Here is an 18170-nt window from a genome sequence, read left to right as displayed (position 1 = left end):
GGCACATCAATAGTAAAATCAAGAAATTCAGTGGAACAAAATTTCAGTCCTGTGTTTTCACAAGTAGGAATTTATTACCTTCACCGTCTCCTAATTTTTACCACTCAAATATTAATGCCACTTATATAAAAGCTACCTATAAAGTAAGCTGGGTTAGGAACAAATACAAAGTTATTTAATTTTGTATTTCATAGAAAAGAGAAATTATTGAAAGAATTAAGATTTTTGAAGTAATACTGACAAAGAATTAAGAAATCACTAACAAATAAGATTTTTCAAAGAGTATTCATTAAAAACAACAGATCAAAGTTTAAAAATTCATTTGGTAGTTACAGTAGTAACTCATGTATGTATGGAAATATGATCAATTATATATAATGCGATAAAATAGTCTACATTTCAGAAACTAAGAAAATAGCTCTATGATAATAACATAATTAAGTCCTCCTACTGAATATTTTATGTTATTGGTTATGAGGACTTAGAGCAATCACAAAAAGTAAGTAGGTTATACAAAATGGGAAGCAGAACATGAACAGACAGATTTTTCTCCTTGATATATTAACATATGTTAATAGGACATATTTTTGTTCAGGAATAAAAGGTATCAATCATTTCTGTATTTGACAACTATATTTCTAATTCCCCACATAAAAGTCAAGATACATGTAAAAGCTGAGACACCTGAATGGCTGGTGCTGCCGAGAGAGCTTCAGTGAAACATATCATGCACATGTCATCAGCATCTTGCTTCAGCGTGGTGGCATTTTTATCACAGCCATGCAGACAAGGCAAACAATGTTCTTCATTTTTAACACCACCACATGGATGGCCACAAGGATGTGTCTTGCTACAGGCTATCTTAGCATATTCCTAAGAGAGATGAATCACAATGGCATATGATAAAAGGTATATGCTACTAATTATGCCGATTATATTAATTTTGTAAAACTACTTTCCTACCGGAAATGCTTATTACAACAATGTGACAATGATCATTTTTATTCTTTCCTTGAATATGAATTAGGATTAATAACCCTATTTTTAATGTTATTAAAAAATTCCAATCCACATAAATGTAATGCTGGTACAAAGTAAATTATAATTTGTCATCATGCATAGTCATCAAGCAAAAAATTTCTGTATAATCTCTCAATTACTATGCCTTCACCAAAAGTGGGGTCAAATCAAACAAAAGCCCATAGGTATCTCTCATTATCTTGAGATTCATCCTTTTTTTTGGGGGGGGGAGGGGTGAGAGTCCTGGGAGACTTGGACTCAGAGCCTGGGTACTGTCTCCGAGCTTTTGTGATGAGGCACTCAGCCACTTGAGCCACAGCTCCATTTCTGGCTTTTCGGTGGTTAACTGGAGATAAGAGTCTCACTGGCTTTCTTGCTTGGGTTGGCTTTGAACCATGATCCTAAGATCATGGTCCTGAGTAGCTAGGATTATAGATGTGAGCCTCTGGTGCTCAATATTATCAAAATTCTTGTTAGAAGAGCTGAAAATATTTGGCCAGCATGGAAAATATGTATACATTTTTAAGACTCAAGAATTCTCAGCTATGCTGGGCACCAGTGGCTCATAACTGTAATCCTAGCTACTCAGGAGGCTAAGATCTGAGGATTGCAGTTAAAAGCCAGCCCAGGCAGGAAAAGTCCGTGAGACTCTTATCTCCAATAAACCACTCAGAAAACTGGAAGTGGTGCTGTGGCTCAAGTGGTAGGGTGCTAGCCTTGAGCTGAAGAGCTGAGGGACAGTGCTAAGGCCCAGAGTTCAAGCCCCACAACCACAACCACAACCACCACCACCACCACCACCACCACCACCATCAACAACAACAAAAAAGAATGCTCAGCTAATAGAAACATTATGGGAAAATAAAATTTAAAAAGTAAAAACCTACAGTCCACAGAGTTTAGTTACTATTAGCACAAAATAAAATATTAAATAATTACAGTCATAAGAAACATAAAAGTTTGGCTTGGTCTTCAAAGCCTCATTTGATCTATTTCTGGGCCTGACGAAGAATTTAACACTTAACCCTTGACAAAGTACAACTGAGCTAAGGCTGAGATCATTTCTATTAAGTAGAAGTGTTCCCTGGGACCCTATCATTACTTCCTGGGATGGGATAACCACCATATACATACATATACATACACCACATACATACCTGGCAATCCGCATCAGAACAAACACTGCCAACTGCAGATAACTCGGTTCCACTCCTGGACCCACAGAAGCGGCATGCTTCTGAACTACTTGTGGTAGGTTTACCTAGGTTCAAAGAGAAAAAGAAAAATCTTTTCTTCAGGACATGCCTTCTATAGACTACAATAAAACTGTTTTTAAAAAGCCAACAAGAATGGAGGAGACAGGGTAAGCATATGTAGTCATTATATTCCATGTACATTAGGCAAAAAATGAACTATGTAACTTGAGGGTAGGGATGGGAGGGGGGAAAAGGGGGAAGAACAAAGGAAGAACAAGAAGCATTGTACTCATAACCTGACTTATGTAAGTGTAACTCCTTTGTACAACTACTTAATAACAACAATAAAAATAAATAAAAACAGATACAGAAATAAAGAAACCAGATTTGTATTAGTTGCTATCACTGGGAAATTAGCCAAGGGTTGCAAATTGCCCTAATTATAAAGCTCCCAAAAAGGTGGTGAAAAACTAAATCCAAAAAAATTCTTGATAGGCTTATACTTTTTAGTGAAAGAAAGAAGATGATTCATGTAGTCATGGTAGTGGACAGAGCAGGTCTGGCAACCCCTTCAAATCCAAATGCAGTAATTCTAGATAAATATAATCATCAAATAAACTGAAATACAAAGCATACATTTGGGAAATCAGCGTATTATATATACCAATAAAATTCCACAGAATAAAGCCTATTATTAGAGTACAAAACTAAAAAAAAAGAGGAATACCCATCCAATTTAAATTTGAAAAAAAATTAAATGTTGAAATACTCATAGAAATAGCAGAAAACATAAAAACGGTGAAAAAAACCCTGAAAATTTTAAAGCAAGCTTTTTTTAAATATGTTTTTGAGACAAGGTCTCACAAGGCAGTCTAGTTGACCTTGGACATGTGATCTACCTGTCTCAACTTCCTGAGTGTGGGGACTAAGAGTGATTTCCACCATGTCAGGTTCCCATGCTTACTTTTATACATAAGCATACAATTTGTACATATTGTCACTACATTCAATAGAATATTTTCTAAAAAGATAGCTTATATCATGAGCATGAGGATGATTCAACATCTCACGGTTCCTTAAACTAACATATAGTACTGACAGATTATAGGAGGAAAAAAATCAACTAGGAGGAAAAAAATCAACTATAAGAAAAAATATTTTTATAACATGTAGGTCTCTATAATAAGAAACATGTTTCTTGAATGTAAATGCTGTAAAGCCAATTTTATCAGGCCATCAAGAAGAGTTAACTATTGGAATTTTCCTGTATCTTTTCTTTTAGAATAGCAGTAACAAATCTTATATTATAGGGCATAATGTCAGTCATGTTTATAGTTAATTTGCTCAGATGTGTGCTAACTTTCAACATTAGCAGTTTGAGTCAGTAAGAGAAATGGTAGACTATAGTTTTGCTACAAAGTGAGATTTGTATGATTAATGTAACATTAAGTTAGGGTTATACAAGATTTTTTTAGATAAAGAGCAAAATGAAAACTGTTTTGCTGGGTGCCGGTAGCTCATGCCTATGATCCTAGCTACTAAGGAAGCTCAGTTCTGAAATCTAAAGCTGGCTAGAAGAAGAGAAATAACCAGAAAAAGGGCAGAAGCGGAGGTGAACCTCCAGTGGTAGTATCAGCCTTGAGTAAAAAAATGGAGTGAGAATGTGAGGTCATGAATTTAAGTACCAGTACTGACACAAAAACAGAACAAAAATGTGTTACTTTTTCCATAGTAATAATTATTCACCTTTGTTAGTTATTTTATTACTATCAATGGAATGATACTATTAAAAAAGCCTTATTCTTCTAGGTCTATAAAACCTAATAAATATATCACAAAATCAAAACTCTACAGTTAAAAGAGATCACAGTGATCATATAGGGCAGAACTTTTGATTGTGGGGCTGTAATCAAGAGAATGAGAGGTGAGGGGGATTAATGGCTGTGCATCTTGGGTACAGCACTTCCAGCTGGAGGGAGCCACTCCTAAAAAGATAAATAGTACAATAGCTTCATTTCAGAAACGAGTCCTCATTTGTTCCTAAGATGTTAAAAATGACTTGCCCAAGGTCATACAACTCTTTTGTGACCAAGCAAGTTTCCTGACTTTTGAGTCAGAATACTGTGTCTAATACATAGGATTAAATTAGACTTCGGTCAATACCATAACTAAATATTAGAATAGAGAATCATTCAATTTTTTCATATCTATAGACAAAAACCTACTTTAGTCATAACCTGTAAACATAGTTCATTTTTTCTCCTAGGCACAATTCAATCTTTAAACCTCTTACCTGTATGTTCTCTGAATTCCACCATTGCCTTCATTGTTTTAGAATCTGCTAGTGCCATCAACCAGAACAATTTGGTTCTACCACAACCTTCATGAAGGTCAACCTTTATAGCTTCCTCTTCTTCTTTGAAGACCTATTATTTCATTGAAGAAAAAAATGTACTTAACTATTCTGAAAGAAGATATAAAATTTATGTAAGAGAAGGGCTTTCATTTATGAAGTACTATAAGAAGTTCCAGATATTTCCAATTTTTATAATAGTTCCCATGTGGATACATAGTCTTAGAAAAGTTAGCTCAATTTACAGTTGATAACTGAAGCAAGAACTCAATTAAGGTCATTAATACAAAGGCACATTTCTTCCCTTCTTTTCCACATTTATTTCAAAATTATTAAATGTACTTTCTGCTTTAGACCTTGTTCTAGAGATAGAGATCAAAATCTTTACCTGTCTTTGGTGAGTTTTGGTTCGTCGATGAAGATGGAGGAATCTGTCACAGTCAGTACATAAATTTCCACAAATATTGCATAAAATGATAGCTGCAGTTTCACCATCATCATGGTTATCACACATAGGCTACAATAAGACAATTCCATAGGTTACATTAAACTAAAAAGAAAGCCTTAGATGCACAAATTTAATGTATCTATAGTTCATTTTTTTGTTGTTGTTATTGGTCTTGGGGTTTGAACTCTGGGCCTGAGTGCTGTCCCTCAGCTCTTCAGCTCAAGGCTGGTGCTCTACCTCTTGAGCCACAGTGCCATTTCCAGTTTTCTGGTTTATTGGAGATAAGAGTCTCTCATGGCCTTTCCTGCTCAGGCTAGCTTTGAACCTTGGTCCTCAGATCTCAGCCTCCTCAGTAGCTAGGATTACAGGCGTGAGCCATTGGCGCCTGGCTACAGGTCATTTTTAACTCTAATAATATTCTTCCAAAGAGTGGTAAGATTTATTTATTTTTTTTTTTTTCCGGTCGTGGGGCCTGAACTCTGGGCCTGGGCGCTGTCCCTCAGCTCTTCAGCTCAAGGCTAGCACTCTACCACTTGAGCCACAGCACCACTTCCGGCTTTTTTCTTTTTGCTTATGTGGGGCTGAGGAATCAAACCCAGGGCCTCGAGCATGCAAGGCAAGTGCTCTACCACTGAGCCACCTTCCCAGCCCCAAGAGTAGTAAGATTTTTATAACCTGAATGTTATATGAACTATGATGACAACTACACTGAACTATAAAAATCTCTCAAAAATATTCAAAGCCTAATGTCCTATACAAGTTAAATGTTTAATAACATCAAAATAAATATTTTGCTTAGAGATCTAATAAAATGTTTTCCCATTATATAATACAAATATTCTGTCTGCTAAATGAGGAAAACAATTAATCTTTAAAATCTGGGCCTGGTGGCTTATGCCTATAGTCCTAGCTACTCAGAAGTGAGCGGTGAAGGGACTGTAAGTGAAGCAGATTCAGAAGACAAACTTGGCTAATTTGAACATAATTTTTAAGGTGTATCACTAGTTGTGTATTTTCACTTGCTTATTTTTTCCAAGCTCAGCTAAAGAAGTTAGTGTGTGATGAAATAATTCTGATCTTACCATTTGTTTTTGTTGTCCATCCTTTCCCATCCATCTTCCTGAAGAGAGGCGATCCACATGATCTTGATCAAGAACACACAGTGATGCTAGAGCAAGCCAGAGCTGTTGAGAAGGAAAATTATTACCCTACTGAATTCTTAGAAAACACAGATTACTGACTGTTTAACTCTTCACAATAGTTCAATAAATGCTGGCTGAACTGGAAATGTACAGATACTCAAAGGCATCCACTCACGTAGTAATGTGGTACCAAGTATACACTGCCATGTGCCATGCATGAACCATCCTCTTTTGGATGAAATTATCCTTTACTGGTTTATATAGTAAAACATTTAAAGGAATGTTTTGCATATTAAATTTCCTCCTTCAGTGTCCTCTGCATATTTTTCTATCTAGTACCATACTCCCGAGGCACTAAATTCCAAAGAAAGTAGTAGTATGGCTTTTCAGTTTTGCATAGTCCTGTGAGTACATGGATACATATTAAATACATTCCAGACAGAATGTTTATATCTCAGTAGTTTCTGTTGCTTTGAAAGGCCTAGCATTGGGGCTGGGAAGGTGGCTCAGTGGTAGAGCGCTTGCCTTACATGCAGGCCCTGGGTTCGATTCCTCAGCACCACATTAGCAAAAAGAAAAAGCAGGAAGTGGCACTGTGGCTCAAATGGTAGAGCGCTAGCCTTGAGCTGAAGAGCTGAGGGACAGCACCCAGGCCCAGAGTTCAGGCCCACAACCAGACCCCCCCAAAAAAGAAAGGCCTAGCATTTACTTGGTATACTGTGTCAGAAATATCTAATAAACTTTTGAAAATCACCCTCAAAAATAGTTTTCAAAGCTTAAGCTTCAGTTTTACATAGAACAATTTGTTCTTTCATGAATGAAAAAGCAGAAAATTATTTAACTGGCTCAACTCTAAGAAATACAGTCAGCTTGACCTCTGGGCCTGGGTGCTGTCCCTTCACTCTTCAGCTCAAAGCTAGCACTCTACCACTTGAGCCACAGTGTCACTTCCGGTTTTCTGAGTGGTTTATTGAAGGTAAGAGTCTCATAGACTTTCCTACCCTAGCTTGCTTTGAACTACAATCCTCAGATCTCAGCCTGCTGAGTAGCTAGGATTACAGGCATGAGCCACTGGTGCCTGGCTCCTAATGTTTCTCTACTACAATAAAATCTCAAATCTCTTTGGAATTACATGGTACATGATATTTGATAGGGTGAAACTTACTATAAATGTCTCATTTAAAGTCCAATCCCACTTCCTCAGAAATTCTGACCATATAAGAAACTATACTGAAAACAAACTTTACAACTTCTGGGGGGAAGATGGGGACAAAGGGAGGGGAAAGAGTCAGGGAGGTGGGGAGGGAAGGGATAGTAGGGAAAAAACAAAGGAGGAGATAACAATGCTCGACAGGAAATGTACTCATTACCTTGCTCATGTAACTGTAACCCCTCTGTACAGTTCTTTATAATAAAAAAGAAAGAAATTCTGACCCATTAGTGCATAGTTTTTGTTTCTTAAAAGTATGACCTACCTAGAAGGTAGGATTCTTCATTAAAAATATAAAAATGAGAAGGAAGGTGCCTTGTTTTTGAAAAATGATCAGTCTGTCATAGAATACTACTACTAAATTTACTGCAGTAATCTACAGTAAATAGGTCATTACAAAGAAAATACACACAATATAATGTAGTCTTTCTAACCTGCACATTCTTAGTTTCTTAATAAGAAAAACAAGTGATACAGGATACCTCAGAGTGAACACTAATGATTGCCACATTCCTAATTCATAAAAACCCTTTATTTTTGTACATTCTTTTAGGGTTTTCAAAAAATACATTAGTTAAAATTGTAAATTATGCTCATTGACTGATAAGAATTTGTCCAAATCTCTTACAGAAAAAGAATGTGTAATTATGCAGACCAAACAAACAAACAAAGACACAAAGTGAAAACCTACTCTAGTTGTTGCAATGCATCTCACTGGAGACCTAAATTCTTCTTCCATCTTGGTCAAGGCAATGATAGTTTCTGCTATAGCATTTTTTGTCACTCGGGACCAAGCTTCTGACAGATGACCCTATTAAGCAGAACACATATTTTAATAAGTGACTAGAAATGCATTATCATTGTAAAGCCTTCCTATTAAATAGCATATCTTAAAGGGAGAGATTTATTTGTAGCAAGACAATGTGGGGGCACAGACTTTAGAAGTAAAAATCCTTCACAATCCCATGAAAAAATTCAATTTCCAAACTATGTTTTTGATGATTGTAAAAGTAAATCGGAATCTAAGGTTTCAATATACTTTTACTATAGCATCCAAGGGAAATTTGTTTCAGACTTGTACTAGAAGTGGTGCTGTGGCTCAAGTTGTAGAGTGCTTGCCTTGAGCTGAAGAGCTCAGGGATAGCACCCAGGCCCCGAGTTCAAGCCCCACGACTGACAAAAAACAAATATGTATATATTTAAGTACAAAAATATATAACAAATTTTGGTTATAAAACTGTATTATCTAGCATGAAACTTGTAGAGCCATGCTGAGTGCTCTAACTGGTATTACTAGCATTCAACAGCACACACAAGTTTAACTATAGTTACTTTTATTTACTGTGCTGAAATTTTTTCCAGAACATCTATCTCAGGATCTTATACACTGCTATGTTGATTTTTTAAAATCAATTTTTAACTGTTACAGAATTTAGTTGTTCCTAGCACTCTTTTTTAACCATTTTCATTCAATGAACATTCTGAGAAAGTCTATTTGCCACAAAAGTTGAGAAATTGTGCATACTCTTGGAAAAAGTTTATCTTCCCCCAGGAAAAAATGTCCTTCCATTTCTAATATCCCCATGTTATCAAACTGTTAAAGGGCAATTCAATTTCTTCTCCAAAAATGTCTTGCTCCCTGCCACTTGGGGAGCTATTTCCACTCGTGCTGGTCCTTCTCAGGTTACCTTCTGGAAATACAAGGCAATGTGAAGAAGCAGGAACTATGAAACAACTAATGAAAGACATTTCTTGTTCTCCACACTTGCAGATTTCTCCCTAAAGCCAGCATCTTATTGCAGTATTCACAGGCTATTAATAAGCTTTATAAACTATGAAGGCTAAGAATGAGAACCTTCTTCTTTTCCTCTCTCTTACGCTCTTTCTCAGGCCAGAAAGCAGCCTTGGAAGACCTCAACAATTCTCAAGTTAACTGGACAGCTTGAAATGGGAATAGTTTACTTAACAACAAATGTACTGATCATAAAAAACAGCAATGGCAAAGTAGTTAAACGTACTAAAAGTAGTCTTAAGTACAGTAGTAGTATCCTTCTATCAATTCAGCAAATAAGGCTGCTTAGTGTTAATCAGATCTTGTTGCAACTCATTGCTGTAACCACAGAATGTAACTTACTGCTGCCATATCCTTAATAAGTTTGATGATAATCTCTGAGATCTGAGTAGGAGTTGAGCCCTTCATCCACCAATGACTTTCACCTCGTCGAAGATAACTAAAAAGAAAAATCAGCACTTATGAAACAAGTCATTTTGTAGTTGTACAGATAAGAAGGATAAAAATTTTACTTCAGCATACAGTATTGTAATTGTTTAAAGACTAAGCAGCTACAATATATTTAGGTATGTATATATGTGTGTGTATGCATGCATGTCTGTATATATGCATATATGTATGCATGTATTTATAGACAGGGTCTTGCTGTGTATCCTAGGTGTCTTTTAAACTCACAGCCTTCCTGCTTCATTTTCCAATGTGGGATTCCTTGTGCATACCACCAATTTAGATAATTAAAACTTCTAAAGAGAAAACCAAAATATTACCTAAAATCTCTTGTTTAAAGAGAATAACTATACTGATTTACATTCTTGTCAAATACTTGTTTCCATGCTATTTTTGTGTACTCATACTCCAAATACAGTTGATGGACTACCAACTGTTGGTTTCCAGTGAGCATGGAGATTAAAAGGCACTTGCCATCATATAAAGCAACTCCATCAACGTGCACAGTACTACTTGGTTTAGTTGGCATTTTTTGCCTACTAAATTGTGTGCATGAAGGAAGTGATGGAAAGTGTAGTGCTAACTCGTCATGGACTAGATCTATAATTTTTTAAAAAATTTAAAAAAAGTTTTATTCAATCCAAATGGATACCAGAATTGGTTTTTTCCAAAAGGTATAAAATACCTAACTTGTACAGAAGTCATCATTTTTGTCAGCCTGTATTAGTGGTTCAAAATGTCCACTTATTGCTTAATTGGGGACTGTACTGTTTTGTAGGAAAAAGCTGCAAATCACAAAAAGTGCTAGTAGTCCATCAGACAAAGTGATGTGAAGGATATGAAGAAATTTCACAACCCCAGTCAATCAATTGTGGATTACAACATGTACGTTTGTGTTAGCCAAAATTTGGGTTTTGGTGGTACTGGGACTTGAATGCCAAGACCAGTTGCTCTAGCATTTAAGCTATGCCCACCCTCAGCCCATTTGGCTTTAGTTCTTTTACAGACAGGGCCTCACTTTTACCCAGGCCAGTCTTGGATCATGACCTCCTTACTTCCCTACTCCCTGCTAGGTAGCTGGGACTACAGGTACATACCACCATACCTTGCTTGTTTTGGAAAGAGTCTTACTAAGTTTTGTTGTTGTTGCAATATATCTCTACTGGCTCTATAATTTTGCATAGTTCGAGATGTTGCCAATTTTTTTTTTACCATTACAAGTACAAAATAAACTTTTCTGGTTATATATAAAAGTTTTAGAAGCATATTGGCAGGTTAAAGGATATGCATATACAAAAATGCCACAGAAATTTATGTTAGATGAACATACTCATTCCTGTATAATCTTGCCAAGCATCAAAGATACTTTACAATGGCTTAATCTATATTTCTCTGATGTAAGGCTTTCCCTATATTTATTAGCATTTTATATTGTTCTATTAGTTGACTATCCTTGTATTATTATAATACCTGTTTATTATACAAGTTTAAATATTTTTATGTTGCTTAAATTTGAAAACACTGCAATAGTATGTTCTATCTTTTCTTTTTTTCCTTTTTTTTTGGTGCCAGTCCTGGGGCTTGAACTCAGGGCCTGGATACTGTCCCTGAGCTTTTTTTGTTCAAGGCTAGCACTCTACCATATGAGCCACTGGTCCACTTCTTACTTTTTTGGTAACTGGAGATAAGAGTCTCACAGACTTTCCTACATGGGCTGGGTTTGAATTATGATCTTCCAAACTCACTCTCCTGAGTAGCTAGAATTATAGGCATGAGCCACCAATGTCTGGCTTCATTTCTTTCCTTTTTAAAAATTTGTGTGTGTGTGTGTGTGTGTGTGTGTGTGTGTGTGTGTGTGTGTGTGTGTGTGTGTGTGTGTGTGTGTGTGTGTGTGTGTGTGTGTGTGTGTGTGTGTGTGTGTGTGTGTGTGTGTGTGTGTGTGTGTGTGTGTGTGTGTGTGTGTGCACGCCCCAGTACTGGAGCTTGTACTGAAGGCCTAGTGCTCTTGCTTGGCTTTTTCACTCAAGTTTGGCACTCCACCACTTCAGTCATACCTCTATTTTGTCCTTTTTTTCAAGTCCTGGGGCTTGAACTTAGGGCCAAGGTACTGTTGCTGAGCCTTTTTGCTCAAGGCTAATGCTTTACCACAGTTCTACTTGTGGCTTTTGGTGGTTAATTGGATATAAGAGTCTCATATATTTTACTGTCTGGGCTATTTTTGTTGTTGTTGGTCGTGGGCCTTGAACTCTGTGCCTAGGCACTGTCCCTGCGCTCTTCAGCTCAAGGTGAGCACTCCACTACTTGAGCCACAGAGCCACTTCCGGTTTTCTGGTGGTTAATTGGAGATAAGAGTCTCAAAGACTTAACTGCCTGGTCTGGCTTTGAACTGCGATCCTCAGATCTCAGCCTTCCGAGTAGCTATGATTACAGGCGTTTGTCTGGGCTTGTCTGGGCTGTTTTTAAACTGCAATCCTCAGATAGCTTCCTGAGTAGCTATGATTATAGGCACGAGTCACCAGTGCCCAACAACTTGAAGCTTCTTGTTGGTTAATTGGAGATAAGAGTCTTAGAAACTTTCCTGCTTGGGCTCTGAATGCTGATCCTCAGATCCCAGCCTCCAGAGAAACTAGGACTACAGGTTTAAGTCACCAGCATCTGGCCTTTTCATTTTTATGTAATCAAAGCTACAAACATTTTCCTTTTGGAAAAGTAACTTTGGGGCTCTGTCTTTTTGTTTAGGAAGGTGAGAAGTATATTTTTTCTATAAACTGTTGTAGAAGTTTTAATGAAAATCCATGAAGTTTTAATGATCTGAAGTTTATCTCCCACCCTATATTGTTTAGTTATTTTTAATGTTAGTAAAATACATTTGACATAAAATTGATGTTTAGTTTTATACATGAGATGCAGACCTACCTTATTTATCAACACAGGTATCTAAATATCCTAACATTATACATACAGTTTACTTTCTACTCCCTATTACAAATAGACATTTTTACTGCCTATGATATCCTTTTTATACATGAGTCAATTGTGTATGGATACTCTCTGGTGAGTAAGCCAACAAGGTCGAATCTGAAACCATGTTTTAGTTTCGTTCTTTGGTATTGCAACAGAAATGGTAACAAACCTGGAGTTGAAAATCATTGGAAGAGTGACAGTTGTAACTCCTTTGCCCACAGTGGTTCCAGCTGTCCCTGTGATAGTAGTTCCTTTGGCTTTTAGCTGCACAGTGAGCGCCTTGGCAATGCACCCCAGAAACATGTCCAAGATACCCAGTTTATTCCAATCTCCTTTCTCAGTTGAGTGAATGATATCACTGATATCTGCTGGGGGCAAAGATTTCACTCCTATGATGCTGGCCAGACGACTGGGGGTTACTTCAGGCAAAACTCGTCTTAGTAAGGAGGTTACCTGGTAAGAAAAATGTAAGAGTCCATTTAAAGATTGGTATATTAAACTTTTAATTAAAAAAAAAGTGCTGTAATGTCAAAAATCTATGTAAAAGAAGATCAGAAATACTATTTAAATATTATTTTGAGAAATAAAGAAATAATTATTAAAACACTTTAATTTGTAGAGTAATAATGATGAAGAAAAAATATTTTTATTTATTTAAATATTTATTTATTTTTAGCCAGTCTTGGGGCTTGAATTCTGGTTCTGGGCACTGTCTCTGAGCTCCTTTTGTTCAAGGCTAGTGCTCTACCATTTGAGCTATAGTGCCACTTCTGGCTTTTTCTGTGATTAACTGGAGATAAGAGTCTCACAGACTTTCCTGCCGAGACTGGCTTCAAGCCTCAATCCTCAGTAGCTAGGATTAAAAGACAGGAGCCATTGGTGCCCAGCTGCTTTTTATTTTTAGTTAGGACTAAATGACACCATATATTTAATGGTAAGAATGTAATCAACAGCCAAAATATTCTTTATCAGAATATATTAGTATAATAAACAATATTTTGCTTTTTTGTACTCCTTTTACAAAGAGTCAAAAACAAAAAATAAAACACAAACTTAAAGGATCTAATATATGAGAGATCCATATTTAAGGTGGTTTTTTTTTTAGCCAGGTCATGTTTAAGTGTTTCAAGAAAAATGAAGGACAAAGGTAAGTGACATGATGAGTCACCTGTCTCTGGACCCTAGGAGAGGCTGTGTGAAGAAGAGAAAAGAGATCCTGAAGCAGAGTTAGCTGTTGAGCCAGATACTGCCGGCCGACATTAGAACCACTCAATGCTAAAACCATGGAGAGCAGTTCAAAGCAGTAAGCGTCAGAGGAGGCATCTTCATCATTTGGCTGAGAATTGGCATTTTCTTTGCTTGATATGGCATGTTCCCATTCTTCACGAACTCGGGTGGCTTCCATACGAATAGCTTGGACGATGTGAGCACATACCTAAGTGAAGGCAATGTATAGACATTTGTAAACTGATTAACTACTTTTCATAAAACAAACAAAAGGACAAGTAAGTTATCAATTTAATGCTCTTCTTTCCAAATTAATTATCCATTTTATCATTCTCTTAATTCATCTTAAGAGCAATGGAGTAAAACTAGAGAACATTAACAAAAATACAAATATTTATAACACTTATTATATGAAATTGACTATATATGCTACCAGTGCCTCTGCCCATGAGTTACTAGCATATGAAACCCAATATCCACGTTTTAACATTTCTATTCTTAAAATTGATAGCATTTACAATATAATTAGAAATTTTTTATTTTTTCTGATTTATAAGAATCCAAGTTAATGAATATAGTACAGAACTATACCAAGTCCAGAAATATAAAGTACAAAAAATTCAAGTTGGCGTTTATTCTAAAGAGAATGCTGCTAAAACCAGTATTTTGACTCTTGAGCCTCTCATTCCATAAAATCTAACAATACTCTTATAGTTACTTCTATTAAACTGTTTAATGAAAAAAAGGAAAAAAATAGGACATGAAAATTTAATCTGATAGAGCTGAACATTTGTCACTAAAATAAAACTATCTCCATGAAACTGAGAAATATAAGAGCATCAAGGTAAGAAAATTTAAAAACTTTCTGAAGTGATCTTTGATATGAACAATCATTCCCCTCTAGAAAAATATAAACACAAATTCTGTAGAACCTATAAAAGATATAGAGCTAAAGCTTCCACAAAATTTAGAAAATATTTTATTCTCTAAAAACAAAACTGAAAAGACAAAGCAATCCCAATTCACCAACCTGTTTTTGTAAATTTGTCAGCTTACTTCTGCTGAATATGATTCCAACCATATGCTCTTTCAGGTCAGCATCTGATGTTGCCTTAAAATAAGAAAAGAAAGAAAATGAAGTGTACTCTTTAAAAAAAGTTTGAGTATTTGATATTTCAAAATATCTTGAGAAATAATTTTAAAGAGAATTTATTTGAACTGAGGTTAAGATAAAGAATAAAGTTCACTTGGTCAAAGTGACTAGACTAAACAAAGGAGATACAATCATTAAAATAAAGAGGAAGCAATAAAACTAAATGATGATTCCTTGAAAAGACAGAATTGAATGTTTTACCATGTTATGTTATCCCCCAAACAGAATGAAGACACAAGTTAGCTACATAAGAATAAGAGACATCACAGAAATTCTAGATATTGAAAGGATAGAGTATAACTTATGTTAATCAGTTCTACAACTTAGATGAAATAAATTACTTGAATGACAGAGCTATTTGTAGAATAAAGCTTTTCTTGAAATTTAAAACACTTGCTAGATTATACATAATCTCTTAAATGTTTTACCTTTGTTTACTTATTGTGTGTGTGTGTGTGTGTGTGTGTGTGTGTGTGTGTGTGTGTGTGTATGTTTATTTGGTTTTAACTCAGCCTGGGCTCTGTCCTTTAGTTTTTTCACTCATGGCTGGTGCTCTACCACTTGAGTCACACCTCCTTTTCCAGCTTTTTGATGGTTAATTGGAGATAAGAGTCTCAGGGACATTCCTGTGTGAGTTGACTTTGAACTATGGTCCTTAGAACTTAGGCTCCTATGTAGCTAGTATTATAGGCTGGTAATTATAAGGCTTGTGCCTGGTTTATTTTTGCCTTTTAAACACAGCTTCATTGAGATAACCATACTGTAATGTTTACCTCCTTGAATTCTACAACTTTAATGGTTTCTGGTATATTTACAGGCATGTGCAACTGTCAACACAGTCAATTTTAAAGTATTTCATCACCCCTAAAGAAGACTGGGCCTCATAGCTGGATCTTCTAGTTCACTGTATTTTTCATCAAAGGAAAACAAAGTACCTATAAGCTAATGTCATGAATTGATTAAAATGTATAGCAATATACTTACTGGTTATTCTACTCAACAGAAATAAAGGGAAGAAAAATATATAAGAATATACATTATAGTGGAAATTCTTAGTAATTTAAAACAGAAAGAAACATCTGCCATCTGATTTTAGGCATTTATATTAAAAAAAAGAATCTATAGTTCACATCACAATAGTAAAAAGCTGAATGTTTTCTTTAAAGGTCAGGAACAAGCAAAGATCTCTTCTCTCCAGTTCCACTCAGCTACTGCAGGTTTCACCAGAGTTGCAGTTAATTCTAACAGGCCGAGGCTGTCTTCTTATAATGCTTTAGTTGAGATGCAGCAAGTGAAGTAATTATATTACAGAAGAAATTTCAAGAATACTATAAAGAGTAGTTATTTCAATAAAAATGTATGATTGTGCCATGGTGGGTAAAAAGACAAATGCACCTGGTCTTAAGAATGTATGGTTCATGTGAGTGCCAGTGACTCACACCTGTAGTTCTATCTACTCAGGAGACTGAGACAAGAGGATCTCAGTTCAAAGCCAGCCTAAACAGGAAGTCTGAGACTCTTATCTCCAATTAACCACAAAAAAAGCTAGAAGGTAGAAATGTACCTCAAGTGACAGAGCACTAGCCATGAGCAAAAAAGCTCAGGACAGCACCTAGACTGTGAGTTCAAGACCTGGGACTGGCACAATTGAAAAAGAAAAAGAAAAAACAGGTTTGGCTCAGTGGAAGAAACGAAACCTACATGCAGATAAACAAGAGCAACAGAGAAACCAAGAAGAGGAACATATAGATTATTATAAAAATTAGCAGATGGAAAAATCTTTCTGTTTAGGGAAATCATAAGATTATTATTTGTAAGCCAGGTGCTGGTGGCTCATACCTGTAACCCTAGTTACTCAGGAGGCTGAGATCTGAGGATCATGGTTCAAAGCTATCCTGGGCAGCAAAGTCTATGAGACTCTTATCTCCAATTAACCACCAGAATATTGAAAGTGGCACTGTGGCCACTGTGGTAGAGCACTAGCCTTGAGCTGAAACTGTGGTAGAGCACTAGCCTTGAGCTGAAGAGCTGAGGGACAGCACCCAGGCCCAGAATTCAAGCCCAATGACCGACAAAATAAGAAAGAAAGAAAGAAAGAAACAAGAAAAAAAAGATATTATTATTTGTGCAGACTTAGAAGTTTTTGTGAAGACTGTTAAGTATTTTTACCTAGTCTGTGAGGGACAAATAAAACAAAGGAGGGAGAAGGTAATTAATTTATGGAGCACAGTGTAATAAATGCCTGTTAGCTTTTCATATATTGACAATTTAATATAACAACCCTAGATATAAACTAACTTGCTGTGAATTATAGAACTAGCTAGATTATACATAATGAATTTCTTTTAAATACATAATTTTCTGATTAAAGTTAAAAAATATAAATGGCAAAGAAGCTATTATCAAAGAAATATCCACTAAAACAAAAATCAGTGTATGGATTAGTCCTCTGAACAAAAGTAAGAAAATGAAAAAGAGAAATAAATGTTTAGAATACAAATAAATACATTGTATACTTTTTCCTCTCCTTCAGGTGATGACAAGAGAGCCTTTTCCTCTTGTTCTGGTGTAGGTTCAGCATCTCCAGAAATGAGCTTTCCAAATACCTGACAAGGTAGACACATGAAAATTAGTGTCAGGAATTACCAACTGTTAAAACTTAAAACTGAACCTCCATGCTTTATGCTATTGCTCTATATACCATAATTCTGAATTCTGAATGCAACATCAGATCAGAAGGGCTACAGGGCCACATCTGTAGCCAGAAATCACTAACAAATTTTATAAAATGTATTGTTAAACTCTCAAAATATATAGAGTTAATTTATCCTTCACTATAATGAACTACTACTAGAATGGACACTCACTTGAGATGTAATAAGTCTGAATACTCGCAGAGTCTCAGCCTCACAGTTCCTCTGTTGGGCTACACTGGCTGAAATCTGGCCTGCAATTTTTGTGCTTTCACCATCTTTCCAGCCAAGGACTTTTACTTGTCGAACTCTGAGTGTATTTTCTGGACCCTTTAATTCAATTTTGATGATGTGATTATCTCCTCCTGGAAGTTCGCTTGTCACCCAGCCTATGTGCCTGGAATCCAGATCAACCTGGTTGAGTAGAAAAAAGGCAGGAACCTGATACAGCTGAGTCACTTTCATTGCCACCTTACAATCAGCGTTAATTATAGCAATGTCTGTCATTACACAGAAATAATGGGT

General features: G+C 36.0%; 1 protein-coding gene across 2 annotated transcripts in view; it reads right to left on the bottom strand.

Annotated features, from left to right (window-relative positions):
* Mycbp2 (MYC binding protein 2) overlaps nucleotides 1–18170 on the bottom strand; it is a 234775-nt gene that overhangs the window by 11771 nt on the left and 204834 nt on the right. The window contains exons 69-80 of one of the 2 annotated variants that reach the window (XM_042685653.1): nucleotides 17820–18059; nucleotides 17469–17558; nucleotides 14830–14910; nucleotides 13741–14007; nucleotides 12742–13025; nucleotides 9504–9600; nucleotides 8061–8180; nucleotides 6100–6201; nucleotides 4958–5086; nucleotides 4510–4642; nucleotides 2178–2281; nucleotides 685–873 (exon numbers count right to left, since the gene is read on the bottom strand). In XM_042685653.1, coding sequence (XP_042541587.1) covers nucleotides 685–873; nucleotides 2178–2281; nucleotides 4510–4642; nucleotides 4958–5086; nucleotides 6100–6201; nucleotides 8061–8180; nucleotides 9504–9600; nucleotides 12742–13025; nucleotides 13741–14007; nucleotides 14830–14910; nucleotides 17469–17558; nucleotides 17820–18059 — 1836 coding nt within the window. Of the gene's footprint in view, nucleotides 1–684; nucleotides 874–2177; nucleotides 2282–4509; nucleotides 4643–4957; nucleotides 5087–6099; nucleotides 6202–8060; nucleotides 8181–9503; nucleotides 9601–12741; nucleotides 13026–13740; nucleotides 14008–14829; nucleotides 14911–17459; nucleotides 17559–17819; nucleotides 18060–18170 lie in introns of both variants that reach the window. The other variant, XM_042685654.1, reaches the window with a different exon arrangement.

The sequence above is a fragment of the Dipodomys spectabilis genome, unplaced genomic scaffold (genome assembly GCF_019054845.1).
Source record: "Dipodomys spectabilis isolate Male_0828 unplaced genomic scaffold, ASM1905484v1 ptg000095l, whole genome shotgun sequence".
Taxonomy (NCBI): domain Eukaryota; kingdom Metazoa; phylum Chordata; class Mammalia; order Rodentia; family Heteromyidae; genus Dipodomys; species Dipodomys spectabilis.
This window is presented reverse-complemented; position numbering and strand designations above follow the sequence as displayed.